Source organism: Podarcis melisellensis (genome assembly GCF_964234715.1).
Source record: "Podarcis melisellensis genome assembly, chromosome: 6".
In the NCBI taxonomy this organism is placed as follows: domain Eukaryota; kingdom Metazoa; phylum Chordata; class Lepidosauria; order Squamata; family Lacertidae; genus Podarcis; species Podarcis melisellensis.
Genome location: NC_138538.1, coordinates 65708133 through 65735668, shown reverse-complemented (window position 1 = coordinate 65735668; position 27536 = coordinate 65708133). Strand labels below are relative to the sequence as shown.

Here is a 27536-nt window from a genome sequence, read left to right as displayed (position 1 = left end):
CTTCGCCTCTAATTGTAATGAACATTTTATAACAGAAAAAAAAACACACAAAAAAAATAACATTTGCAGAAATATCTTTTGTTCAGATTTCAAGTCTACGTTTTCCTCCTAAGTAAGTTAGGATCAAATTATCTTACATTTGACTAACACCGGGTTATTTCGGCAGGGTAAATCATTGTTCAGGAAATACCCCCCTCACCCCAGTTACAGAGGAAATGCATGCCTTCTGATGCATTGGCAACAATTCCTACAGTGGCCCCCTCAGCCAATCTGAGAACTTGAGATGGCTGATATGGGGAAAGATATCTAAGTCCCAAGTCACGCAAGTCTTTATAACTTTACATGTTTACTATGGTGGCATCTCTGGAACATGTACCCCAAACATGTTCCTTTAAGTAGCAGATGTAAATGCACATGAAGGCAGCAATTCAGTCCTATATATTAAGGCTCAGCGTAACAATCCTTTGTGGAACGATCAACCGAAGGTTCATCATCAAAGTCGTCAAAGTAGTCTTCAGCTAAACGAAGCATCTGCCTCACTGCCATAAGTATCAGGATATCAACATCATTCCTCAGTTCCAGCTCTGAGGAATAATTTTTAACAGGAACTATATGAGACAGAGGGATGCCAAGTTTTGCTTCTATTAGCCGCATCTGTAAAGGAATTAAAATGTGATTTGTTACCAAGGGAACACTGTTTTTATGCCCCTTTGGTTCCACCAGCTGACACAAGGCCACTACTGACCATATTAATTAATTGCATTTTTATGCCCCGTATTTGTACACTGACCCCAAACAAAAAAAAAATTCACAGCCACTTACAAGAAATAAGGTCCAGTCCATTTCCAGGTCCAACTTAAAAGTGTTGGTTTAATGCCCTGTGACCTTTAATAACCTAGACCAGGGTGAGCCTCATTGTGACCCTTAGGATTTTCCTCAGGCCACACGCTCTCCAAATTACAAACCTCAACAGCCCTGCTTTGCACATCTAGAGCGCAAAGATGTTATGACAGTTTTTCATAATACAATGCAATAAAAAGCAAACTAATCTAAACAGAAAGAGAAAGAAAAATGCAAAGGTAGCTCTTAAACCTTATCTCACACAGAAAGGGATGGACCTTCCCAGCCTCTCAGCCTGGGACCTCTTCCCTTTCCTGCTTCTCACACAGGGAAGGAATCTACACACATATTTAAAAACGCTGTGAAAATGCTTTTTTAAAAAATGTTTTGAAAAATATACCGCACTGTCGCCAGCTAGTGTCACTTTGGCACATTACATTTCACAAACCTTTTAAAATGTTTTATTTGCATCTGTGTAGCTGAGTCCAGGGACATTTATCAGCCAGCCATTACCTTCAAGTGTATATTCTCATTAGCCCAGAGTAGAGGATATAAAAAAAAACCCAAGAAGCAAAACAAGGAAAGAAAAAGTTTTTAATTTAACAGTTTACCTGCTTCTGAACAGCCATGCTTTTGTATACGTATGATGTATCTTCTTCAACAATAGGACAAATCTCATCCACTTTAGTTAGAATAACAAGCTGTGGAACACCTGTAAGAAGATTAGCTTATAAAAAAGGAGTACAATAAATATTTGTTTTTTCCTTCTGAATTGGGAATAGCCACCACAATTATTATTGTGATTTTTTTTAGCAATGAGCAAAGAACTATTTGAAGCCATTTTTAAAAATATGAAATAAGATAGCAACTACATTGAGGTTGATCAAAACATAAATGTAAAATAAATTAAAAAGACTGACCAGAACTGTTCGCTTTTCGACGGATGTCTTTCAGTTTTTCTTCCAGCTTCTCAGGGAGGATCTCAACCTTGGACCCATCGATAATGAATGCAACACAATGAATCCGGTCTTTTGGAGAGGGGCATTTGATATAGTTTGGCATATTAGGGCTCATAACACAGGATGGATTGAACTGAAAAGGAAAAGGGTAATAGAAGAAAAAATATAGGATAGCTGCAACGGAATCAAATTCCTATAGGGTTGTGTGAGAGACATAGCAATGGAAGAAACTACATACAAAAAGATGACAGCCCCCACGTAGTGCTCATGGAGCAGCCATCTTTGATATGTAAAAGTGACCATTTGTGCATACAGGTACACCGAAAATGACATGTAGTCAGTTGCCGCCCCATTTTGAAAAGCATTTTTACCCAGTGTGGTGAGGGTGTAGAAACTGAATTAGTACTCTGGTATTCTGAACCTAGTACTGAGGATACCATTACAACAAGCAATTTCCCAAATTCTCCTCCAAGGGCTTTTCCACATTTCCTCTTCTTCCACTGATTCCCCAATCAATTGCAGGTGGAAACTAAAAACCCAACCTTGTTCAGGCTGCCCAGCACGATAAGCTGATCTGTGAGCTATTTCCCAAATGGTTTCAAAATTTTTTTTACGCTGAAGAAGATGAGTTTTGATGGCATGGGCTGAAACTACCATGGCTCCATGATGAGCCAAATCACATGATCAGCTTTCCCCAAGGAGCAGTCTTCTAGCAACTGTGTTTCCAAGCCATGTCATGGATTTGTAGATGTAAATCAGTCCTTAGCCTGGCAAACCACTTGGGAAAATAAATCTGTGCTTGCTGGGGTTATAATGGTGGACCACAGGAAGTGTGATGTTTGCATTATGGAAGTAAATTAGAAATGAAAAGCAGAGGTTCCTAAATGATAATCTCTCCATCTAAAATGAACAATAGAGGATGCATCTTACCGAGTACCGATCAGGAATATGGCCCTCCAATATGCTGCGCACGTCCTCAAGGTCCAGACCAGCATTGGGTTGAGCTTCAAGTCCCATGGTATCACAGAAGATGATTGGGAGTGGGGTTCTACCGCTTCCGCTTTTAAGATGATAAGTCCTATACTATTTTTAAAAAAATGCAAATAACACCATATTGAAATCTATTCCTATCTGCTTTCCTTTCTATTTTACATATGTAAATGACAAATTTCACCTACTAGTATATATACTAATCAACTGTAATTTTTGTGGCTCTGTATAAAACCACAGAAGTTCCATTACACAAGAAACAGGTTAGAAAGGCAAGTTAAGTATGGGTTTCTGGCCATGTCACAAGTCAATGGCAGTAGCTTTTTGCTGCCCTCCATGGGCAGCAAAGAGGTTCAGGCAGAGGAAAGCCAGGATTTATGTGCCAAAAGTTGTGGCAATGTTCTCCAGTGGTATCTGGGGAGCTCACCGCATCCTGCTGTGCCAAGCAAGCCCGTATCTGGGTGTGTGTCCCTGCCATAAACGAGCCTCCATCTCCAGCATTATTTGGTTCCACTTTAATTTGGACAATTGGCATTAATCAAGAGGCGCTTCTGTGCCGACATATGCTTATGGGTTACAATCAGTCAGCTGCCAAAAGGACTGGGCTTGGCTCTTTGAAGGTATCTGAATGTTTTCTTTGCAGCTTGAAAACCCTTACAACAGCCAGGAAAGGAAGGGGGAGAACAAGGTGTTTTGTGCTTTCTATGGTTCTTTCTATGGTTGTGCTTTTTGTGCTTTCTATGGTTTTCAAATGGTCTCCTGGCAAGGGCTAATGGGAGTTGTAGTCTTGGAACCCTAGTTGAAGTATATATTGAATCTCATGTATCATTTTGTTGCCATTAGTTATTGGCCAACATGTTTGGAAATACAGTGGTACCTCGGGTTATGTACTTAATACGTTCCTGAGGCCCATTCTTAACCCAAAACCATTCTTAACCTGAGGTGTGCTTTTGCTAATGGGGCTTCCTGCTGTCGCTGAACAATTTCCATTCTCATCCTGAGGTAAAGTTTGTAACCCAAGGTACTACTTCCGGGTTAGCAGAAAGTGTTTGTAACTCAAGGTGTTTGTAACCCGAGGTACCACGTTATCCTTTTTGGAGCTCTAGACTGCCAGCTTAGGATATCACCTCTGAATAATGCATCATGTACAAATTTTACCATCTCAGCAGTTACGTCTAATGACAAATGGTTTGTTTCAAAACGCAGCCACAATTGAAAGAATGAAGTTATTTCCATTCAATAACCCTTATCTACAGGTCTGCAGATTTAAAAGGCTTGGGGGGCATGAATTCTCCTTTCAAAATGGACATTCGTTATAGTTAGGATAAACAATGTATTTTGAAACATGCATTTGAAACATTGATTGAAAAATACTGAATGCATTTTAACTTTTGCTTTAGCAGTGCAGAGCTACCTGCTTTGTCAGACTTGTGGAATCTGATCCTGCTGCAGCTTGACTTGACACGTAGCCTCGGAAAGTTGAATTCACAGAGTTGAAGAAACTGGACTTCCCTGCTCCAACTGGCCCAACGAGCAGAACCCGACACTGGGGCACAGCACTCAAGCAAGGCTTGAAAGTTCTTATTTCTTTCATCAGCGCTTCCCTTTTCCTGCCAAGGTAGCAAAATACATCTGTCTATTAACCATATTAGCTTAATCATATCTACATATATCCTGGATTGTAACAGTGTTAAAGTTGATAAGCAAAGCAACACTCTATTATGTTGAAGCCTGTGGGTTTACAGTGGTGCCCCGCAAGACGAACGCCTCGCAAGACGAAAAACCCGCTAGACGAAAGGGTTTTCCGTTTTGGAGGCGCTTCGTAAAACGAATTCCCCTATGGGGTTGCTTCGCAAGACGAAAAAAATCTTGCGTCCCCCCACGGGTTTCTTTCGCTTTTTTTGCCCTTTTCCTAAGCCGCTAAGCTGCTTATCAGCTGTTCCGCTGATAAGCCGCTTAACAGCTGATCGCTGGAAGCCGCTTGACAGCTGTAGCGCTAATCCGCTAAGCTGTCAATGGGCTTGCTTCGCTAGACGAAAAAACCGCTAGACGAAGAGAATCGCGGAACGGATTCTTTTCGTCTTGCAAGGCACCACTGTAATTGTAAATCAAATGAAGATAACGTGTACAAACCTTCTGAAATTTAGCACAGAGTACCTACATGTTTAGTGACCTAAACTGGCCACATTTCAGACACAGCTGTTGAGAAATTGCTTAAATACCACCTCCAAAAGAATTTCTCTTTGGAGACTAATTTCTGCTGTTTACCACCATGACCTGCCAGGCCGTTAGGTCCAAGTTACACCCACCTTCCCGTCATCTGACGTTATCTGAGGCCAAGGTCACGACAGGTAAAGCTGTAGCCTCAAATACTGTAGCACGGTGCATGCTTCTGTTTATTCCCCAGTGCTCCCTGATAGCCCACAGATGAATTTAGATTAGCACGGTAGACTCCAATGCACCGCCGATGCATTTCATATTGGGTTGTGGTTTTGCAATATCAATAAATTTTATTTTGATGTTAAAATGGAGTCATTTTGAAATCAATCATTAATTTTATTTCTAGCACAGACTTTTGAAAGGGGCCTGCCGGACCCCAGCAGCATAGTGATACCGTTAAAATAAACGATGTGCAAGGGTTAAGGATGCTGTTCTATATCCGCAATGAATGGAACGGGATTTCCTTCTACACTGACTATAAGGCTGCCCTATAACTCTTCTTTTGGACTGAAGGGGGGCGTGTTCCAAAAACACAACTGGAGGTCATCCTGAGATGGTAAGGCAAAGGTAAAGGACCCCTGGATGGTTAAGTCCAGTTGAATTCGACTATGGGGAGCAGCACTCATCTCTGCTTTCAGGCCAAGGGAGCCAGCATCTGTCCACAGAGGTTTTTTCTAGGTCACATGGCCAGTTTCTGGTGCACAGGATACCATGACGAGTGCCAGAGTGAACAGAAACGCCATTTATCTTCCAACTGCAATGGTACCTATTTATCTGCTCATGCTGTTATGCTTTCAAAATGCTAGGTTGGCAGGAGCTGGGACAAAGCAACAGAAGATCACCCCATCACACAGATTCGAACTGCTGACCTTACGAACAGCAAGCACAAGAGACTCAGTTGTTTAGATCGTGTACCTGAGAGGATGGCTAGCCAAGGGAGGAAAAGATAAGAAAGTAACACCTGTTAGAAGCAGGGGTTGGGAAACTCAGGTGAAGAGGCCAAATGTGGTCTTCCAGGCCTCCATCTTACCCCTCAGAACTCTCCACAAGCCACACCCCTCACTTGGCCCTCACTGGTCAAGTGCTTTAGCCCAGCTGTAATGTGCTCTTGAACTGGGGTAACTTTGAAACCACTTGGAAATTATATGGATTAAATTGTATATAAATGCCTTAAATAAATAAATGAAACAATGCCCCTGGCTCGCCCAAATGTTGTCTGGGGTAGGGTGAAATGGAGTGGGAGTGTTTCTTGATTCAGTAACCTACTCAGCCGTCCATGTCATCTCCCGCCATGGATTTTCCAAAATGCTACTCAGCCCTAAGGAGAAAATAAAATTTGATATCAGCAAGAGGGCAAATCAACAGGTTTCAAAAAATGAAATAACTTTTAAATGATTGTTTCAGCTCACCTTCAACTCGATATACTTCACATTCCAAAAGGACTTGGTCATTTCCATATAGGTCTTCTGCATTGAGTGTGTAACTGTTAGTGTTAGCATCTGTGGTAACACTATTCTTGCTTTGTGAGAGGAATGCAAGTGTGTTAGCTCCAAAGGTAGGACCATATCCACCATTGTCAAGGACAGCCTCAACAGCATTCTTGACTGGGAATTTTAGTATGCTGGGCTCCTGCTCTTTCCCTTTCAGTCTAAACAGGAAAGCATTGTTATCAAACAGGTATCTCCCAGTTGAAGCATAACTCTGTTCAGTAAAGCCTCCAAAGATATAGCCACTTGCATTGTATCCCACAACTACAGTTGGGCCCTGATTGTCGCATTTGTTATGAAATGCCGTGACATTGTAGGTATGCAAACTTGCTTTATAGAGAAGGCTTAGATGTTGGCATCCCAAAATATGCAGCAGCGCCTTTCTCTCAGTTTTGGTCAATCGAGATTGGGCCATCTTTAATCTGAAAGAAATGAGATATAGTAGGAATATAAATATTTCTGGAATTAGGAACAGCCAAACCTAGGTAGCAGAAGGTCCCAAGTTCAATTTATAGCATCTCAAGACAGGTTTAGGCGATATCCCTGTCTGAAATTCAGAAACCCACTTCCAGCCAATGTAGGCCAGGACTGTGACGATGTGCTACAAGGTAGGCGAGAAACCAAGTGGCTGGTGCCAATTTGCCAGTTGGATAAAAATTCCTACCAGGCAATTTGGGCAACCAAGGTGACCAACCACCTTGGTCCATAGCAAGGTCAAGCATGAAGCGATGAACTAAAGGGAAGGGTGGGTGTGTGATCCGTTGAAATGTGGCAGCGCAATGAGGGGCAGGAGCTGCCACGGCTGCATTTGAGCGGCTAAACTCCGCCCCAAAGACTCCCCTTGATTGGTAGGCTGCCTGGGAGCGCAGCGCGGCAGCAGTGATGGCAAGCAGGGGCCGTAATGCCCAATGCAAAGCGCAGGAACGGCTCCTGATCACACCTCCTCCCCTCTGGGAGAAGGAGAGGCTCTTTCAAACACATATGCCACATTTCTCTTTCAAACCTCCACAGGGTAAATGTTAAGAAGACTTCAATCCTACAGCCCCACCCAAAACATGCTAGAAGCTGGAGAACAAGCTTTGACAATAAGAGCCTCATTTGATTCAACCTGCACAGCTGCTGGTCTGTGAATTGCAGCTGCAGTACTTACTTAGGGGGCTAGGCCCCATTGAACATGCCTGAGTAAGCATGGGGAGGAGGCTGTGTTAAATAAGCATTTGGTTTTTGTGATGATCTGCAAATATAAAGCAGCTTTCCCCCATCTAACGGTCGAAAAACAAAAAGAACCACTAGATGGTGAAGAATACTATTTTTCTTTTCACATGGGACAATGCCAGCCGAGGCTTTCTGACTCCACCCAAGAGATTAACACGGCGCTTGTAGATAAAGTTAGCAAATTTCGGTGCCCTCCCAAAAGCTTCCCTTTCACTGAAGGATCAGATTCAGAAAATCTCTCGCAAACATACATGCAAAGCAATGAGCTGCTGGATCACAAAAAGCAGTAGGGAGCAGGCAGGTCCCCATTCTATTTTAATAGCTGCATGTGGCAGGAAAATATCATCATGTCATGATCTTACCTGCTTTGGCGTGTTTTTTTTCCTGTGTCCAGAGCTCTGTTTTACTTCAGATTGGAAGCCCGGGAGCGTTTGCAAACAAGCCTCCTCCCTCCGAGAAGCAGCTCGTGTCTGCAAGGGAGAAACGAAAGTGAAAGTGCAGAGGGGCTCAGGAAGCAGAACCACGTGTTCTCAGGTTTCCTGGAGTCCGTGACTATGTAGGGGGAAATGCTCTTAGGGAGGAAGGTAGAACTAGAATAGAAATTTCTTGCAAGATACCTGACAGTAAGACAGAATCCTACATAAAGCTGAAATGACTGGTAGCATATGGGGAGGGGTGCAGTGGGTCTTAGCTTGTGCAAGAGCAAATGGCTCACATCCCTGAATCCAGGCTGCGGAGATCCTGCAACTGGGTGGGGATGAATGGCTGCTCTTGGCTGATAGAGGGCCTGGCTAATGGAGGGAAGAGTCTGCTTTCCTTTACCTTGTGCAAGAGAGCATGTCCTCCCTCAAGGAGGGCACGTGTTGTGGTGAGACCTGGAGACTGGCCCTCTGGTTGTGGGTAGGCACATTGGTCAGCTATAACACCCAACTGGTAGGTCCCTCATTGCTGGGTTTAATCTGGCCAATAGGGTACTGTCTAAATGGATCGAGGGACCTATAAATACCTATGCATGTGACCCAGAGCTTCCTCTTTTGGCTTGTGCATCGGAGCACCTGCCCACCTCTCCCTATATTTAGGGCATTTTGCGATTGACCTTGCTATGCCATCATGTGTCGTCTGTCTTTGGGACACAGGTATGGCAGGAATTTCCCCCACTTGACTGATTGGCTGTTGCCACTTGGGTTTCGCCTGCCACGTAGGCGAACTTGTAAGGTTGTGGATAGGCACTGGTTCAGGTGATAGGGATGGGGGAACAGTCTTGCCATCCCTGTGTAAAGGATATTCTGTTAAAGTAATCCAGGGACTCAACTTGGTTTAGTCAACCCCTGAGAGGGGGTTGTGCCCGTGCCTGAGTCCAGGAGGGCATCTGGGGAGTGGACATAGTCCGTTCCCGGGCTTTCCGCCTACCTCAGGTGTTCACCCTTGATAGAGCTCCGGCTCAGCACTACCTGCAAGAGTGCAGGGAGTTATTCGAACCAGAGCCTGTGCAACCACTCACTTTCTGTAATCAATAAAGTTGTGGCCTAAATTCTGCCAAAAACCCAAACTAAAATTTGAGTCAAATAGGTTTTTATTTAGGGGGGGAGGTCTCTGGGTCTGAACACGCATACCATATATCCTCAAACCTTACTTACTGCTGAACATGGCCTAGAGGTTGCAATGCTTGAAGTACCAGTACCGGAAAATGAGGCTGGTGTGTGTGAATGCGAGTGGGAAGAGTGACATTTGTCTCTGAACCCTAATAATGTCTCTTGCTTGCATGGATTTAGGATAGGGGTGGAATGTAGAAACTAGTCTTCTGTGCAATAGTAACAAGCTCCCTGCAGGTGTTTGATTTCTGGCCTGACTGCAACCAGGCCAGTCTTGCATTAGTGTTCCTTTAGGGAATGAAGGAGTCATTCATCCCAATGAGCAAATAGATGTGTACCATATATCCTCAAACCTTACTTACAACAGGCCAGAGTGACTTACTTCTCTTCGTTAGCAGGGCTTGCTTTTTTTTTAACCAGAACTCAGTTCTGGCATCTCTCAGGTGGGCTCCATTGCCATTTTAAGAGAACAAGGGAGTTGTTCATGGTGAATTCCAGCACCTCTTTTTCTATAAAAATAGCACTGCTCATTAATGTAGTCAAAAAATAAAAAAGTAAAAGGTAAAGGACCCCTGGATGGTTATGTCTATGGGGGTGCAACTATGGGAGTGTGGCACTCATCTTGCTTTCAGAGACAGAGCACATCCCTGGATGGTTACGTCTATGGGGGTCTTGCTTTCAGAGACAGAGCACACGGAAACCTCGTTTACCTTCCTTTTGCAGCGGTACCTATTTATCTACTTGCACTGGTGTGCTTTCACAATTCGCAATGCTAGGTTGGCAGGAGGTGGGGCAGAGCAATGGGAGCTCACTTCGTTGCGCAGATTCCAATATTCCAATCGGCAAGCCCAAGAGGTTCAGTGGTTTAGACCACAGCGCCACCCACATCCCGAGTCACAAAGTCACAGCTGGAATTGTGTTCTCGCTAGGATTAAAGAATAAAAACGCTTCCTGCAGTAAGGCACAGGGCACAGGCTAAACTCTCAGGAGCTGAAGACTATACATAGCAAAGGGCTGTAGGAAATCCCTTCTCTTCCACAAGGCCATCTCATTATTTCAACATCAAGCCACTAAATTCAATATGATTCAGAAGAGTGCCTTATCTTTCTTAAATTGTCTGTATTGTTCTCCACTAGAGGGCAAACCTGGTCAACATTTAAAAACAAAACCCTGAAGCCAGACAAATACTAATAACAGACTTGACGTCTAATTGAAATGAACATTTTATAACAGAAGAAATCACACATATAAAAATAATGTTTTCAAAAATATTTTTGATCAGATTTCAGGTCTGTTTTCCTCCTAAAGTATGATCAAAATACAGTGGTACCTTGGTTCTCAAACCACTTGGCTCCCAAACAAATTGGCTCCCGGAAGCCGCAGACCTGGAAGTGTTCTGGTTTGCAAATGTTTTTCAGAAGCTGAACGTCTGACAGTTTCTGCTTGAGTGCAGGAAGCTCCTGCAGCCAATCTGAAGCCATGCCTTGGTTTTTGTGCAGTTTTGGGAGTCGAACAAACTCCCAGAACGCATCAAGTTTGAGAACCAAGGTACCACTGTATGTTACATTTGACTAACACCAGGTATTTCAGAACACCAGGTATTTCAGCAGGGTAAATTACTGTTCAGGAAATACCGCATCACCCATTATAGAGGAAATGCATTCCTTCTGATGCATTGGCCACAATTCCTACTGTGGCCCCCTGGGGCAATCTGAGAACTTGACCTGGCTGATATGAGGAAATATATCTAGGTCCCAAGTTGCACAGGTCTTTATAATATCACAAGTTTGCTCTCAGTGTGACTTGGTTTTGCTACTGTGAACATGCCAACAGATGCTAATGGTAAACATCCAAAAAGATGAAATACCATTTCCTCGTTGATCAGCTTAAAAAGATAGAGGAGCTCCCAACAAGCAACCATGATAGAAAATACTACAAACGCTATTAGGGGGGGGGAGCATTAAATAATTGCTTTGACCATGGGTTATGCCAGCCAGATTCCTGTGCCCAGCCAAGACTACGGTGGCATCTCTGGAACATGTACCCCAAACGAGTTCCTTTAAGTAGAAGATGTGAATGCACTGTTGATATTTTCACCCCCTCCCATTGCAAGAATCTCCTGATCTGATGTTTTGAGAAAGGAGGGGGAGGAAACTGCTCTTCTACTCTTCCACTCCTGACTGCCTGGGTGTGGAGAGAGTCTTATCTATGTAGTGACTAGATGGCTGAGTGGGAGATGTAACACTCACGCAAGCCAGTTCGTTAGTTTGTAGTAGCTATTAGAAATAAAAGAAGTTATGCTTCACAGCTAGCTTCCACGTTATTTATACTTTGCTGAGTCTGGGGCTCACAATGCACAGTTGTGAGTCCAGTGCACTGAGACCTGCTTTCCAGCATTGGAAGGTCTGTGAAAGTGCTCCAGTCGCCTAGCTCAGTGGGGCAGAACCAGTTATTGAGCCCAGTCGCTGACATCGGTTGAAAGGCGTACTGACATGCACATGAAGGCAGCAATTCAGTCCTAAACATCCCTACAGTTCTGAGACACAAAGGTTATTGAGCTTGAACTGCTGCATTGCTGAGATTATTAAAGGTAAAGGGACCCCTGACCATTAGGTCCAGTCATGGCCGACTCTGGGGTTGCGGCGCTCATCTCGCTTTATTGGCCGAGGGAGCCGGCGTACAGCTTCCGGGTCATGTGGCCAGCATGACCAAGCCGCTTCTGGTGAACCAGAGCAGTGCACGGAAACACCGTTTACCTCCCCGCTGGAGCGGTACCTATTTATCTACTTGCACTTTGACGTGCTTTTGAACTGCTAGGCTGGCAGGAGCAGGGACCGAACAATGGGAGCTCACCCTGTCGCGGGGATTCGAACTGCCAACCTTCTGATTGGCAAGTCCTAGGCTCTGTGGTTTAACCCACCGCACCACCCGCGTCCCGCTGAGATTATTAGCCAAGCAATTATTAGCATGCCCCCAATATGAGCAACAGTTTCAGAAAAATCTATCCACAACAGCACTATGTGCTCTTACGGGGATAGTTCTTTTTCTGAGATTTACAGCAACAGGTTAACTGTCTACCCTTTCTTTTCCTTCTTCCTTTCCCCCTTTTTCAAGATCCTCCAAGTTGAGTAAGGACTTCAGGGACCAAGGGTGGCATATTTTGCAGCTGGTAACTTCAGAATTCATTCATACACTGAGTTTCACATGCATTTATTTGTTTGTTTTAAGAAAGCAGTAACATTAAAAAGATACAAAACACCTGAAATATTTCTCATCAACATGGAAGTCCATTTTATACCTAGTTATTTATTGATCTGGCATATCACATGAGAATCATCAACCCCTGTATATAAGCCCCCCCCCCCCAGTATCACGTCTATAACTTGAGGTTGCACCACTTTCTCAACTTTTCCAAGGCCTCTGGTTAATGGCTTAGTTACCCTCTTGCACTTGCTCAGAGCATAACTGGTTTTCCTGGCAGCTGGTATTATTTATTTCTCTTTCCCTTCAGATCACATCTCTAGTGCACACACCAATCTGGTTTCTAGACTGGAGTCGCAGTGTAATGGACCTCATGCAAGCTACCTATATAGTATTATTGTCTTAATGATTGTCTTATAATAGAAACAGAATTTTAGGTTTGGAAAGGATGTTGGAGGCCAAAAGAACATAAAAGCCTTGCAGCTCTACAGTTAACCTGTCCATTAGCCACAAACATACAGCAGGAGCAGCAGCGAGATACTGAGATTAGAATGTAAGAATGTTTCAAATCTGGAATGGCATCTCCCTAAATGGAGAATAAACTTGGTCACTTTTATTAAAAATCTAAAGCATAAACTAGAATTCTAATGGGCTTCAGTAAATATATCAAGGCTCAGCATAACAATCCTTAATGGAACGATTGACCGGAGGTTCGTCATCACAGTCGTCAAGGTAGTCTTCAGCTAAACGAAGCATCTGCCTCACTGCCATGAGTATCAGGATATCAACATCATTCCTCAGTTCCAGCTCCGAGGAATAATTTTTAACAGGAACTATATGAGACAGAGGGATGCCAAGTTTTGCTTCCATTAGCCGCATCTGTAAAGGAAATAAAATGTGATTTGTTACCAAGGGAACACTATTTTTATGCCCCTTTGGTCCCACCAGCTGACAGAAGGCCACTGCTGCGTGTATTAATTATATTTTTATGCCCCATATCCGTACACTGAACCCAAACCAAAAAATTTCAGGGCCACTTACAAGAAACAAGGTCCAGTCCATTTCCAGGTCCAATTGAAAAGTGTTGGTTCAATGCCCTATGACCTTTAATGCCCTAGACCAGGGTGAGCCTCTTTTTGACCCTCAGGATTTTCCTCAGGCCACACACTCTCCAAATTACAAACACACTCTAAATTACAAACACACTCTAAATTACAAACCTCTAGATGTCCTTTGCACATCTAGAACGCAAAGATGTTATGACAGTTTTTCATAATACAATGCAATAAAAAGCAAACTAATCTAAACAGAAAGAGAAAGAAAAATGCAAAGGTAGCTCTTAAACCTTGTCTCACACAGAAAGGGATGGACCTTCCCAGCCTCTCAGCTTGGGACCTCTTCCCTTTCCTGCTTCTCACACAGGGAAGGAATCTACACACATATTTAAAAACGCTGTGAAAATGCTTTTTAAAAAAATGTTTTGAAAAATATACCGCACTGTCACCAGCTAGTGTCACTTTGGTATATTGCATTTCACAAACCTTTTAAAATGTTTTATTTGCATCTGTGTAGCTGAGTCCAGGGACATTTATCAGCCAGCCATTACCTTCAAGTGTATATTCTCATTAGCCCAGAGTAGAAGATATAAAAAAACCCAAGAAGTATGAGCAGAAGCAAAACAAAACAAGGAAAGAAAAAGTAACAGAAAGCTTAAAATATTAAAGAAAAACCTGACTAGCTTTAAAGATAGCTTTTAATTTAACAGTTTACCTTCTTCTGAACAGCCATGCTTTTGTATACGTATGATATATCTTCTTCAACAATAGGACAAATCTGATCCACTTTAGTTAGAATAACAAGCTGTGGAACACCTGTAAGGAGATTAACTTATAAAAAGGAGTATAATAAATGTTTGTTTTTTCCTTTTGAATTGGGAATAGCCTCCACAATTATTATTGTGGTTTTTTTTTAGCACTGAGCTAAGAACTATTTGAAGCCATTTTTAAAGATATGAAATAAGATAGCAACTACATTGAGGTTGATCAAAACATAAATGTAAAATAAATTTAAAAGACTGACCAAAACTGTTCGCTTTTCTACGAATGTCTTTCAGTTTTTCTTCCAGCTTCTCAGGGAGGATCTCAACCTTGGACCCATCAATAATGAATGCAACACAATGAATCCGGTCTTTTGGAGAGGGGCACTTGATATAGTTTGGCATATTGGGGCTCATAACACAGGATGGATTGAACTGAAAAGGGTAATAGAAGAAAAAATATAGGAAAGCTGCAACCGAATCAAATTCCTATAGGGTTGTGTGAGAGACATAGAGATGGATGAACCTACAGTATATTAACATGTTCCATATCATCTTGTTCCAAGAATCGTGGGAAGTAGAGAAAATTGTCCTAAATGGCTTTGAGCTTCTAGAACTCCCTGCCTGCCCCTCCCTGAAAGGAGGCCGCCCTAAAGGGGGCCTAATAATAGGCATCTCCCTCAACCTACATTCTAAACTTACTCTAGTACAGGCCTTGCCTCCTTACGCCCTTACCGGGCTGATTGCGGGGGAAAAGATCTCACTTCTAGTTACAAATGTCTACCTGCCACCTGGGGGTTCTTCCCCCGAACTTGGCTCTAAATGGGGCTCGCTAGAAGAGCATTTGCTCTCATGCTATGTTAAGTTTCCTAATACCCCGGCCTTAATAGGTGGCGATTTTAACGCCCGCACAGCAGCAAACTGGGACTCGCTGACCAAAGCCAAATGGTGGGTTACCCCAAACCTTGATAATTATGATCTGGAACATCTCATGAGGAGAACTTCTAAAGATCACAGAGCAAATGAGGCTGGAGTACTCCTCTATCAAATGGCCATCCGTTTAAATCTGGTCCCCTTAAATGGCACATGCCTCCCTGATATTCCTGGGGATTTCACCCACCTGAGCGTTAAATCAAACAGCGTCCTCGATTACCTGTTGGTCTCCAGGGATCTACTTAAGTGTATTTCCACCTTTAAGATCGAGAATGTACAATCTAGTGATCATCTTCCCCTTGTAGCCAAGCTTTCCCTGAACTGGCAGTCGGAGGCTCATAGACATGCGACCCCAGATGGTAACCAACGAATCTCTCCAAGTAAGAGGAATCAAATGGACCCAGACCCAGGCTCAAAGGTATCAGGAATTCTTTCAAAAAGAAATCCTCGGGCCCCATCCCAACATAGGCTTTGCCTCAGACGAGCATAGCATAGTGTTGAAACGCTTCCACCATCACACGACTGATCTTATGTCCTTCTTCAGGTTACCACCCAAAATATTAAATCGAAATGAATATACTTACGGTGCCCCCTGGTATAATTCTCAGTGCAAACAAGCAAGACAGCGCCTTCGTGCTATATATAATGTATATAAGACCTCCGATGCATCTACTCTGCCAGCTAGTTATGCACAAGCCAAGCTAGCTTACAAACGCACGCAGAAAATTGCCAAACGTGAGTGGCAACATAATCGCTGGCAGGCTTTGATTACTGCTTCAAAACCACACAGATCCAGGGAATTCTGGTCTTTGATAAACAGAAGGGTGAGGAAATACCCAAGGGCAGTCATCCCTGCACCGACATGGGAATTGTTCCTGAAGAAATGCTTCTCACAGGCAGATGCTCCCTCCGACCACCTGACTCATCTGTTTACCCATCTACCTATTTGGCCTCCCACCGATCCTGACGAAATAGCCAAGCTAATAGCTCAGCTGAAACCGGGCAAAGCCCCAGGGCCCGATCTGATCCCTGCTGAAGCCATTAAACTACACCCAAAATGGTGGGCTGGCATCCTGGCCAAAACCTTCGATGCAATCAACGCTTCTGGTCTCATCCCCAAAATATGGAAGGAGGCCATTATAGTACCAATTCATAAAAAAGGTTCTCCAACGGAGCCGGAAAACTACCATAACATCAGCCTCCTTTCGATCATAGGGAAAGTTTATGCCAGCTTTTTGCTGACTAAACTATTGCGATGGGTAGATGAGACTAATCAGATTGGCCACGAACAAGCAGGGTTCAGAATTAAACGCTCTACAACCGATCATGTGATAGTTCTTTATCATCTGGCACGGAAGTACTCCTCTCCTCCCCGGGGCTACCTCTGTGCTGCCTTCTTAGACCTAAAGGCAGCCTTTGACAGCGTTCCTAGAAATATTCTATGGGAGAAACTTGCGAAACAGGGCATTGATAGAAGACTCTTATGGCTTATAAGTCAGCTTCACGAAGGTACCCTTGCTAGAGTGAGACTTACTCCTGCGGGCAACCTCACAAATTCGATACCAATAAACAAGGGAGTGCGCCAAGGATGTATAGTGGCTCCCTGCCTATTCAACCTATTCATCAGCGACATGCGAGCACCCCTAGTTAACTCATCTCCAAGTACACACGCGCCTAGACTAGCGGACTACCGCTGCCCACTCCTTTTATATGCGGACGACGCGGTAATTCTATCTTATAAACGTGTTGGACTAACCAGAGCTTTGAAGATCTTTGCCACGTATTGTCAACTTAACCAATTAACCATCAACCATGGTCGCTGTCCTTACCCAAAAGCGACGCCAAGGAGCACTACAAGCTAACTAAGGCGTAGTATGCCATTCTACCTTATAGTATTTTATTGTTATAGTGGTGTTTTAGCGGCTGTTTTTTCCCCACGTGCTCAAGCTGTTATTTATGTGTTGCTTTTACCGGTATGGGCCTACGGCCGTAATAAATATTGTTGTTGTTGTTGTTGATGAACCTACATACAAAAGATGACAGCCCCCATGTAGTGCTCATGGAGCAGCCATCTTTGATATATAAAGTGACCATTTGTGCATACAGGTACACCGAAAATGACATGTAGTCAGTTCCCGCCCCATTTTGAAAAGCATTTTTATCCAGTGTGGTGAGGGTGTAGTACCTGAATTAGTACTCTGGTATTCTCAATCTAGTACTGAGGATACCATTACAACAAGCATTTTCCCAAATTCTCCTCCAAGGGCTTTTCCACATTTCCTCTTCTTCCACTGATTCCCTGTACCGCTCTCCCCCCTCGGGGAGGGGGACTGCTCTTTGGTGGCCAAAGAGAGCAATTGGCTATTTGGGTTTTCCCAAAGAGATAGATCTAACTTGCACATCCAATCAATTGCAAGTGGAAACTAAAAACCCAACCATGTTCAGGCTGCTCAGCATGATAAGCTGATCTGTGAGATATTTCCCAAATGGTTTCAATATATTTTTTACTCTGAAGAAGCTGAGTTTTGATGGCATGGGCTGAAACTACCATGGCTCCTTAGCCTGGCAAACCACTTGGGAAAATAAATCTGTGCTTGCTGGGGTTATAATGGTGGAGCACAGGAAGTGTGATGTTTGCATTATAGAAGTAAATTAGAAATGAAAAGCAGAGGTTCCTAAATGATAATCTCTCAATCTAAAATGAACAACAGAGGATGCATCTTACCGAGTACCGATCAGGAATATGGCCCTCCAATACGCTGCGCACGTCCTCAAGGTCCAGACCAGCGTTGGGTTGAGCTTCAAGCCCCATGGTATCACAGAAGATGACTGGGAGTGGAGTTCTACTGCTTCCGCTTTTAAGATGATAAGTCCTATACTATTTTTTAAAAAATGCAAATAACACCGTATTGAAATCTATTCCTATCTGCTTTCCTTTCTCTTTTACATATGTAAATGACAAATTTCATTAATTTTTGTGGCTCTGTATAAAACCACAGAAGCTCCATTACACAAGAAACAGGTTAGAAAGGCAAGTTAAGTAGGGGTTTCCGGTCACGTCACAAGTCAATGGCGGTAGCTCCTTGCTGCCCTCCGTGGGCAGAGAGGAGGTTCAGGCAGAGGAAAGCCAGGATTTATGTGGCAAAAATCCTGGCAATGTTCCCCAGTGGGATCTAGGGAGCTCACCGCATCCTGCTGTGCCAAGCAAGCCCGTATCTGGGTGCGTGTCCCTGCCATGGATGAGCCTCCATCTCCGGCTTTATTTGGTTGTTCTGTAATTGGCATTAATCAAGAGGCGCTTCTGTGCCAACATATGCTTATGGGCTACAATCATTCAGCTGCCAAAAGGACTGGGCTATCTCAATGTTTTCTTTGCAGCTTGAAAATCCTTACAACAGCCAGGAAAGGAAGGGGGAGGACAAGATGTTTTGTGCTTTTTATGGTTTTCAAATGGTCTCCTAGCAAGGGCTGATGGGAGTTGTAGTCTAGGAACCCTAGTTGAAGTATATATTGAATCTCATGTATCATTTTGTTGCCATTAGTTATTGGCCAACATGTTTGGAAATACAGCGGTACCTTGGGTTACAAACTTAATACGTTCTGGAGGCCCGTCCTTAATCTTTGCTTTAGCAGTGCAGAGCTACCTGCTTTGTCAGACTTGTGGAATCTGATCCTGCTGCAGCTTGACTTGACACGTAGCCTCGGAAAGTTGAATTCACAGAGTTGAAGAAACTGGACTTCCCTGCTCCAACTGGCCCAACGAGCAAAACCCGACACTGGGGCACAGCACCCAAGCAAGGTTTGTAAGTTCTTATTTCTTTCATCAGCACTTCCCTTTTCCTGCCAAGGTAGCAAAATAAATCTGTCTATTAACCATATTAGCTTAATCATATATACATATATCCTGGTTATACAGTGTTAAAGTTGATAAGCAAAGCAACACTCTATTATGTTGAAGCCTAAGGGTTTTAATTGTGAATCAAATGAAGATAATGTGTACAAACCTTCTGAAATTTAGCACAGAGTACCTACATGTTTAGTGACCTAAACTGCCCACATTTCAGACACAGCTGTTGAGAAATTGCTTAAATACCACCACCAAAAGAATTTCTCTTTGGAGACTAATTTCTGTTGTTTACCACCATTTTTAGCCTACTGCCCGATACAATATCTTCCTTCCCTGCCTGATTCTCCTAAAATAAGAAAATGCAGACATCTTTCTACATCCCTTCACGAAGTAATCAGCTTTTAAACTAATCTCCACTGGTGGGGAGCTATGGCTTGTGGGCCTCACTGGGCCTGGCAGCCTTCTCCATTTGACCTGCAAGGCCGTTAGGTCCAAGTTACACCCACCTTCCAATCATCTGACATTATCTGAGGCCAAGGTCATGACAGGCAAAGCTGTAGCCTCAAATAGCACGGTGCATGCTTCTGCTTATTCCCCAGTGCTCCTTGATAGTCCACAGATGAATTTAGGTTAGCACGGTAGACTCCAATGCACCACCAATGCATTTCATATTGGGTGTGGTTTTGCAATATCAATAAATTCTATTTTGATGTTAAAATGGAGTCAATTTGAAATCAATCATTAATTTTATTTCTAGCACAGACTTTTGAAAGGGGCCTGCCGGACCCCAGCAGCATAGTGGTAAAGGTAAAGGAAGGGCTCCGGAGTGAGACGGGTGTTGGCGCGGTGCTGAGAGTCAATCGCTACTTCTGCGGAGCGAAGCTGCACAGCTGATGTTGGAGAGCGCTGTCCTTTTTCCTGTGACAATTCGGACTTTAAACAACAACCCGTGAGTAGGACAATTGAAACTTTTGGATTAAAAATATACCTTTGAATTTGACCCAAGACGGGAAGGTGCAAACAGGAAGTCCGCCTCCCGTTCTTTGTATAAAGACCAAAGCAAAGATATTACAAACTAAAAGCCGGATAAATTGAAAGCTTGAAATTTCCTGCACTTTTAACCACCAAATCCCCCTAGACAGCAGAAGGATAAGGGGGGGAAAATTTGACTTTCTAATCCTGCAGAGAGTGAGTTAAGAAAATAAGTCTCCATTGTCCCTAACCTGGGGACGGAATGACAGGAAAGAAACTGTCGGTGATGCTCACAATTTGAACATAGAAAAATTGACAGATAGAATTGGAAAAGGAAAAAAAATAATTCCAATGCTGCTTTCTGCCTGTTTGTTTTATATTGAAAGGAAACAAAATATCTGAAAATCGAAAGTAACTTTTTTTCTTTGTTGGATACATTTTAAAAAATGGATGCCAAAAAGTAACTACACCCCCTAGAGGAAGCCTACCAGTGTGTCTGTTTCAATCTATAAAGAGAACATAGTAACTGGGAAAATCAGACCGTGGGACCAGCTCCCTGACCTTGACAGAAATGATTAGAGAGGAAGTTTTATCTGCCCTGGACAAAATATATGATGTGCTGCGACAGCTGGATGAGAAAATGTCTCTGATGAATCAAAACATGGACTATATAACAGCTGCAGTCAGCAAAGAGGTGCCAATGAGAAATGCAGTTACAGAAACTGCACAACAATCTACCCAGGAAACTGGTTTAACAGGGCAAGTGCAAGGCAGAGAAAGATGGAAGAGGTTGTGAATGCACCTCAAAAGACACAGAGACTTCAAGTCCTACATGACCAAAAGCTGCAACACTGGGAGATGCAACTTGGAGGACACTGGCTAAATTTTGGACTTAAGAAAATTCTTATCTCTGGTAGGACTGTGAAACAAATGGAAGATTATTTTTGGAACAATTACTCTTTGGATTACAAACTAAACACTGGGGAGTGCAACACCGGGGAATGGGACAATTGGATAAAAGGAAATGAAGAATACTACTGTACGGAACTCCCCGGTGATTGGCTTCCCAAAGAGAAAGAGAAGAAAATGCGAAAGAACCCAACAGGGAACAAGGATGTATGCAACACGGATGTATGCAACTACAAACAGAAACAAGAAAACTCACAGAGGGGGCTTGGAAGTGACCTGAGAGCTTCAGATATTAGAACACCTGACTGATGAGGATATAATGACATAAGGACTGACATTACCCGGAACCAGGAAAAAAAAGTTGGATAAACCTAGAATGAGAAATGCTTTTTGTCATAAACCTATATTTATGGAATTAGTGTAATACTAATGAAATATTAAGAGATGTTGGAAAGGAAGTAATTGGCTTTAGCAGAAAGGTTAAATGTGGTTTAATTTTAGAAATTTTAGAGATTTGAGGACAAGATAAAATTAATGAAATTAATGCAAAAAATGAAGTGGTTTGAGTAATAAGGTGAAATAAGAATTTGCAAGAATGGTTTGATTATAAATGAAAATATGAAGTAATATTATATGGGGACACATAATTAAGGGTAAGATAAGAGGGTATGAATTTGCTGAATAAATTTTTAAATGGAATACAAAGAGAGAGGTGAGAAGAAGTCAGGAAAATAAGTAAAAGAATGGTGAGAAATTGAAAGGAGGGATTTTTATTTTTATTTTCTTGTTTTGTGTTGAATTTTTGGTTTTTGTATTTTTCTGGAGTTTTTTTTTTTTTGTTTCTGTAATCTTTTTTCTTGTTAAAATCTAATAAAATATTATTTTTTAAAAAAAGGTAAAGGACCCCTGGATGGTTAAGTCCAGCTGAATTTGACTATAGGAGCAGCTTTAAGGCCAAGAGAGATAGCATCTGTCCACAGAGGTTTTTTCCAGGTCACGTGGCCAATTTCTGGTGCACAGGACACCATGACGAGTGCCAGAGTGCACAGAAATGCCATTTACCTTCCCACTGCAACGGTATCTATTTATCTGCTCGCGCTGTTATGCTTTCAAACTGCTAAATTGGCAGGAGCTGGGATAAAGCAACAGATCACCCCATCACACAGATTCCAACTAGTGACTTATGATCAGCAAGCCCAAGAGGCTCAGTGGTTTAGACCGTGTACCCGAGAGGATGACTAGCCAAGGGAAGAAAAGATAAGAAAGTAACACCTGTTAGAAGCAGGGGTTGGGAAACTCAGGTGCAGAGGCCAAATGTGGTCCTCCAGGCCTCCATCTTACCTCTCAGAACTCTCCACAAGCCACACCCCTCACTTGGCTCTCACTGGTCAAGTGCTTTAGCCCAGCTATAATGTGCCCTTGAACTGGGGTAACTTTGAAACCACTTGGAAATTAAATGGATTCAATTGTATATAAATGCCTTAAATAAATACACTGGTACCTCGGGTTACAGACACTTCAGGTTATAGACGCTTCAGGTTACAGACTCTGAAAACCCAGAAATAGTATCTTGGGTTAAGAACTTTACCTCAGGATGAAAACAGAAATTATGTGGTGGCGGAAGGAGGAGGCCCCATTAGCTAAAGTGGTACCTCAGGTTAAGAACAGTTTCAGGTTAAGAACGGACCTCCGGAACGAATTAAGTTCTTAACCCGAGGTACCACTGTAAATGAAACAATGCCACTGGCTTGCCTATATGGTGTGTGGGGTGGGGGAAAATGGGGTGGGAGTGTTTCTCGAGTCAGTAACCTACTCTGTTGTCCATGTCATCTCCCGCCATGGTTTTTCCAAAATGCTACTCAGTCCTAAGGAGAAAATGAAATTTGATATTTAGCAAGAGGGCAAATCAACGGGTTTCAAAAAATGAAATAACTTTTAAATGATTGTTTCAGCTCACCTTCAACTCGATATACTTCACATTCCAAAAGGACTTGGTCATTTCCATATAGGTCTTCTGCATTGAGTGTGTAACTGTTAGTGTTAGCATCTGTGGTAACACTATTCTTGCTTTCAGACAGGAATACAAGTGTGTTAGCTCCAAATGTAGGACCATATGCACTATTGTCAAGGACAGCCTCAACAGCATTCTTGACTGGGAATTTTAGTACGCTGGGCTCCTGCTCTTTCCCTTTCAATCTAAACAGGAAAGCATTGTTATCAAATAGGTATTTTCCAGCTGAAGCATAACTCTGTTCAGTAAAGCCTCCAAAGATATAGCCACTTGCATTGTATCCCACAACTACAGTTGGGCCCTGATTGTCGCATTTGTTATGAAATGCATTGACATTGTAGGTATGCAAACTTGCTTTATAGAGAAGGCTTAGATGTTGGCATCCCAAAATATCCAGCAGCACCTTTTCCTCAGTTTTGGTCAATCGAGATGAGGCCATCTTTAATCTGAAAGAAATGAGATATAGTAGGAATATAAATATTTCTGGAATTGGAAACAGCCAAAGCTAGGTGACAGAAGGTCATAGTTCAATTTCCAGCATCTCAAGACATGTTTAGGAGATATCCCTGTCTGAAATTCAGAAACCCACTTCCAGCCAATGTAGGCCAGGACTGGGGAACCTCTTGTCCAGACATGTTCCTCTAAGCCTCCAATGTTGCACATGAGACCATTTTCATAAAGCAATCCCTACCTGCCCCATATGACATCAGATGTGGAGCAGAAAAGGCAGCATTTCAGAGGAACAATTGGGAGCATAAAGTTTTGATGGAGCAAGTCATGCTTCCACATAAATGGATGGGCAGCAGCAGCATGCTGGAATCAAGGCTTTCAAACACATATGCCACATTTCTCTTTCAAACCTCCACAGGGTAAATGTTAAGAAGACTTCAGTCCTACAGCCCCACCCAAGACATGCTGGGGGCTGGAGAACAAGCTTTGACAATAAGAGCCTCATTTGATTCAACCTGCACAGATTTGTGCTGCTGGTCTGTGAACTGCAGCTGTGGTACTTAGGGGGCTAGGCCCCATTGAACATGCCTGAGTAAGCATGGGGAGGAGGCTTGCTCTGCGCATGCCTTCAGCTTGCTGTATTAAATAAGCATCAGGTTTCATGGTGATCTGCAAATATAAAGCAGCTTTCCATCTAACGGTTGAAAAAACAAAAAGAACCACTAGATGGCGAAGAATAATATTTTTCTTTTCACATGGGACAATGCCAGCCGAGGCTTTCTGACTCCACCCAAGAGATTAACACGGCGCTTGTAGATAAAGTTAGCAAATTTCGGTGCCCTCCCAAAAGCTTCCCTTTCACTGAAGGATCAGATTCAGAAAATCTCTCACAAACATACATGCAAAGCAATGAGCTGCTGAATCACAAAAAGCAGTATGGAGCAGTCAAGTCCCCATTCTATTTAGCTGCACGTGGCAGGAAAATATCATCATGACATGATCTTACCAGCTTTGGGGAAATTTTTTTCCTGTGTCCAGAGCTCTGTTTTACCTCAGATTTGAAGCCCGGGAGCGTCTGAAAACAAGCCTCCTCCCTTCGAGAAGCAGCTCGCGTCGGCAATTGGGAAACGAAAGTGGAAGTCCAGAGGTGCTCAGAATCAGTAGCACGTGTTCTCGGGTTTCCTGGAGTCCGTGACTCAGGGGAAATCCTCTTGGGGAGGAAGCTAGAACTAGAATAGAAGTTTCTTGCAAGATACCTGACAGTAAGACAAAATGCTACACAAAGCTGAAATGACTGTGAGCATATAGGGAGGGGTGCAGGGGGTCTCAGCTTGTCCCTGAATGGCTCGTGTCCTTGAATCCAGGCTGCGGAGATCCTGCAAGGAGAAAGAGCAACTGGGTGTTTGGGCAGCAAAGCAAGTGCGGGGGATGAATGGCTGCTCTTGACTGATAGAGGCTCTGGCTAATGCAGGGAAGAGTCTGCTTTCCCTTAGTCTGGGGGGAAGAAGAGTGTTGGAGCAAAGCAGTCCTACAGTTACCACATTCACATGAGAGGCAGAGAGAGGGAAAGGATCACATCAGTTGTGTTGTAGCCAAAACTCCCCCTTTCTTACATGTGTGCGGCACTCCACCCTGGCAGCCCAGTCAGTGGTGGGCCTGTGTGTAGGGACAGGCAAATCTGTCAATTTCAGTTCCATGCAAATTCAGGTTAGAGTTGTTTTTAAATAAATAAATAGATGGAATTTGTCTGCATTTTTGAAGCTGAAAAAACTATCGATAAAATTAGAGTATGGTCTGTTATGCTTCCTTCTCCACCCTGGAACAGTCAGAACTAAATCCAGTTTTAAATTCACCAATTTGTAACTATGAATTAGAGCACTTATTTTACAGCAGAAGTGGGGGGGGGGGGAGAGTTCATCTTATTAGAGCGTCCCCATGTTAATCTGTAAAACGTTGGGTGGTCTGTTACTTATGATTTTGGCCCTGCCGTCGCTCTTGCCCGCTGCTGATGTCAGCCCCTGAGATAATGCAGCCTTCGACAGAAAAAAGGTTGCCCACACCAGCTTCCACAGCTGCATGACAGACAGAAAACCAACAGGTGGAGCCCTCCACATTTCTGCAGCTTTACAGTTGGTGGTGACAGTCCAACCATACCAGGGTTAATGTTTTCCATTGGTCATTATTGGGATTCATGCATTTGAAATCAGCACAAGAATAGTATAGACTAATTCTCTTTTCCTATAGCACTTGGGGAATAAGCGTAGTCAAATATTAGAACCAGACATCAGGGATGATGTACAACCCTTTTAAAATGAACCACCACCTGATAAATAGCTGATACATAGATAAAACAGGAAGTCCAAGTACAATGCAACGATTGTGTGAAATTCAACAGTATGTGTGTATTTTAGCTATAGTTCTGTATATATAGTTAAGTTTACAATAAAAGTTTAGAATATTTGAAGGCCAATGTATGCTACACCAATTTTGATGTTTTCTTGCTCTCTTACATTTTTTCTTGGGTACAGAACATCATGCATTTCTCAAATCTTCAGCTTTCATTTACTTGTTCAGATGTCTTTCTTTGGAGCTAAGCACAGAGCCATCTCTGCTTCCTCTCCTTATGAAGTTCTCAAGCTTATTCATTATTTTTAAGATATATATACTATAGGTGAGTCAAGGTAAAAGTCATACAAAGCTTCTCCCCACAAAATATAATAAGCAGAAACAGCATGTTCTTGTTCCGTGAACATATATCATCAGAACATTCAGGAATCGTAGTCTCTAGTCCATGGATCAGTTAATCATACATCTTTTTCTGGGAGTTATTACTCCTATTACAAAGGAGGCATGCCGAAAGAACAAAAGAGCTATTCTTTGCAGGCTTGTGCAAAACAGTTGCACCATTGTTCAGGTGTACTTCAAGCATTGCGAGTTTGCTAGTTATTTTCTCAGCTCTGTGGCAGTAATCAAAACTGAACTTGTATTACCCATTGGAAAGAAATGGTAGGTGCACCAATTTATTCCTCTGAACCTTTTCTCCCTCCTCACATAATCTCTGCTCGATAAATAGTTGTTCTTATGGCAACTGAGTGTGCTCCAGATCACGTATTTCATCATGCATATAACGGGGTATCTATGCCACTCGGAAGTAACTAGGAAGAGATTTCTTTCAACTTATCAAGAGGCTTTACAACAAAGGGTTTCCTGAATTGTGGTGCCACCGCTAGGAAAGGGACTGGCTCACATGAAAGAGAATGAGAGGACACAGCTCCTCCCTCCACAGCTGATCCAAGTTCTGGTGTTGTTGGCCAATGCCCAGCAGGGTTGCTGGTGGTGGCGGCGGGGAGGAAAGGTGGGGGTCAAGAGCAAAAACCAACATGAGATCACACTGCACAATCTCACGAGACCCACCTTTTCAAATCCACTTTGGCGCAGGCACAGTATTGTTGCAACAGCCCTTGCTTGCAATCATTCAAAGCCATAATAACAGATTCAGTTGTGCTTTGCCCTCTGCAATGCAAGAGGAAGATACCTGGAATGAGTTTCCCGCATCTTCTGAACAGGTTCCTGGTTATCTGCTTGCTGGGCTGCTGGTGCTTTTGAGGTCCTGAGCAAGTGTCCAATTTCATTTTTTCATTTTGCTTCAGAATCTGTTCTGTGCTTTGGATAACAGGTTGCTTCAGTGCTGGCACCTGACTTTGGTTTATTTTCCAAAATTATGGAGGTCTCCACATTGACTATAACTGGGAAATCAACAAATGACTATGATTTTTAAAAATGATGATGATGGCAAACTCAGATGAAATCTGCAGGCAGCCCCTCCTGAGGCGGGTGAGCTACTTTCAAGTCCTGAATTCAGCTGCCAAGTAACAGCTACAACATGCAGAAGTTGTGCCTTAGAACACAGACCAGCACAAGCTCACTCCAGGTTTGACGAAAGAGCTCATGGAGTTGGGGTTGGCAGCAAAAAGAAGTCTGCAGTGATTTCAGAGATGGAATGGAGGAACTGCAGTTGAACCTACAAACAAAGGGACTAAGCTTGTGAACCTACCCATTTTCAATGGCATCCTTAACTCTGATACTGGACCTTG

General features: G+C 43.0%; 2 protein-coding genes across 2 annotated transcripts; both read right to left on the bottom strand.

The window, feature by feature from the left end:
* Positions 1–57: 57 nt before the first annotated feature.
* LOC309372501 (interferon-induced protein 44-like) lies at positions 58–8181 on the bottom strand. Its single transcript, XM_081916135.1, has 8 exons — positions 8074–8181; positions 6419–6918; positions 6276–6327; positions 4204–4399; positions 2730–2882; positions 1761–1932; positions 1452–1552; positions 58–654 (listed from the first exon to the last, which is right to left on the bottom strand). Exons 2-8 carry the CDS (start codon positions 6909–6911, stop codon positions 442–444), a joined length of 1380 nt encoding a protein of 459 aa, XP_081772261.1. The 5' UTR covers positions 6912–6918; positions 8074–8181; the 3' UTR covers positions 58–441.
* A 4316-nt stretch (positions 8182–12497) lies between these two features.
* LOC309372503 (interferon-induced protein 44-like) lies at positions 12498–24738 on the bottom strand. Its single transcript, XM_081916138.1, has 8 exons — positions 24449–24738; positions 22939–23438; positions 22795–22846; positions 18898–19093; positions 17979–18131; positions 14584–14755; positions 14275–14375; positions 12498–13383 (listed from the first exon to the last, which is right to left on the bottom strand). Exons 2-8 carry the CDS (start codon positions 23429–23431, stop codon positions 13171–13173), a joined length of 1380 nt encoding a protein of 459 aa, XP_081772264.1. The 5' UTR covers positions 23432–23438; positions 24449–24738; the 3' UTR covers positions 12498–13170.
* Positions 24739–27536: the final 2798 nt, after the last annotated feature.

Excerpts from the sequence above, each read along its gene's own strand:
- LOC309372501 (XM_081916135.1), bottom strand. The coding sequence starts at position 6,911 with ATGGCCCAATCTCGATTGACCAAAACTGAGAGAAAGGCGCTGCTGCAT. Across the intron at positions 4,400-6,275 it reads GAGATGACATGGACGGCTGA|GAAAAGGGAAGCGCTGATGA; the intron begins GTAGGTTACTGA and ends CTACCTTGGCAG. Across the intron at positions 1,553-1,760 it reads TCGAAAAGCGAACAGTTCTG|GTGTTCCACAGCTTGTTATT; the intron begins GTCAGTCTTTTT and ends ATCTTCTTACAG.
- LOC309372503 (XM_081916138.1), bottom strand. The coding sequence starts at position 23,431 with ATGGCCTCATCTCGATTGACCAAAACTGAGGAAAAGGTGCTGCTGGAT. Across the intron at positions 14,376-14,583 it reads TAGAAAAGCGAACAGTTTTG|GTGTTCCACAGCTTGTTATT; the intron begins GTCAGTCTTTTA and ends ATCTCCTTACAG. Across the intron at positions 13,384-14,274 it reads GCATGGCTGTTCAGAAGAAG|ATGCGGCTAATGGAAGCAAA; the intron begins GTAAACTGTTAA and ends TTTCCTTTACAG.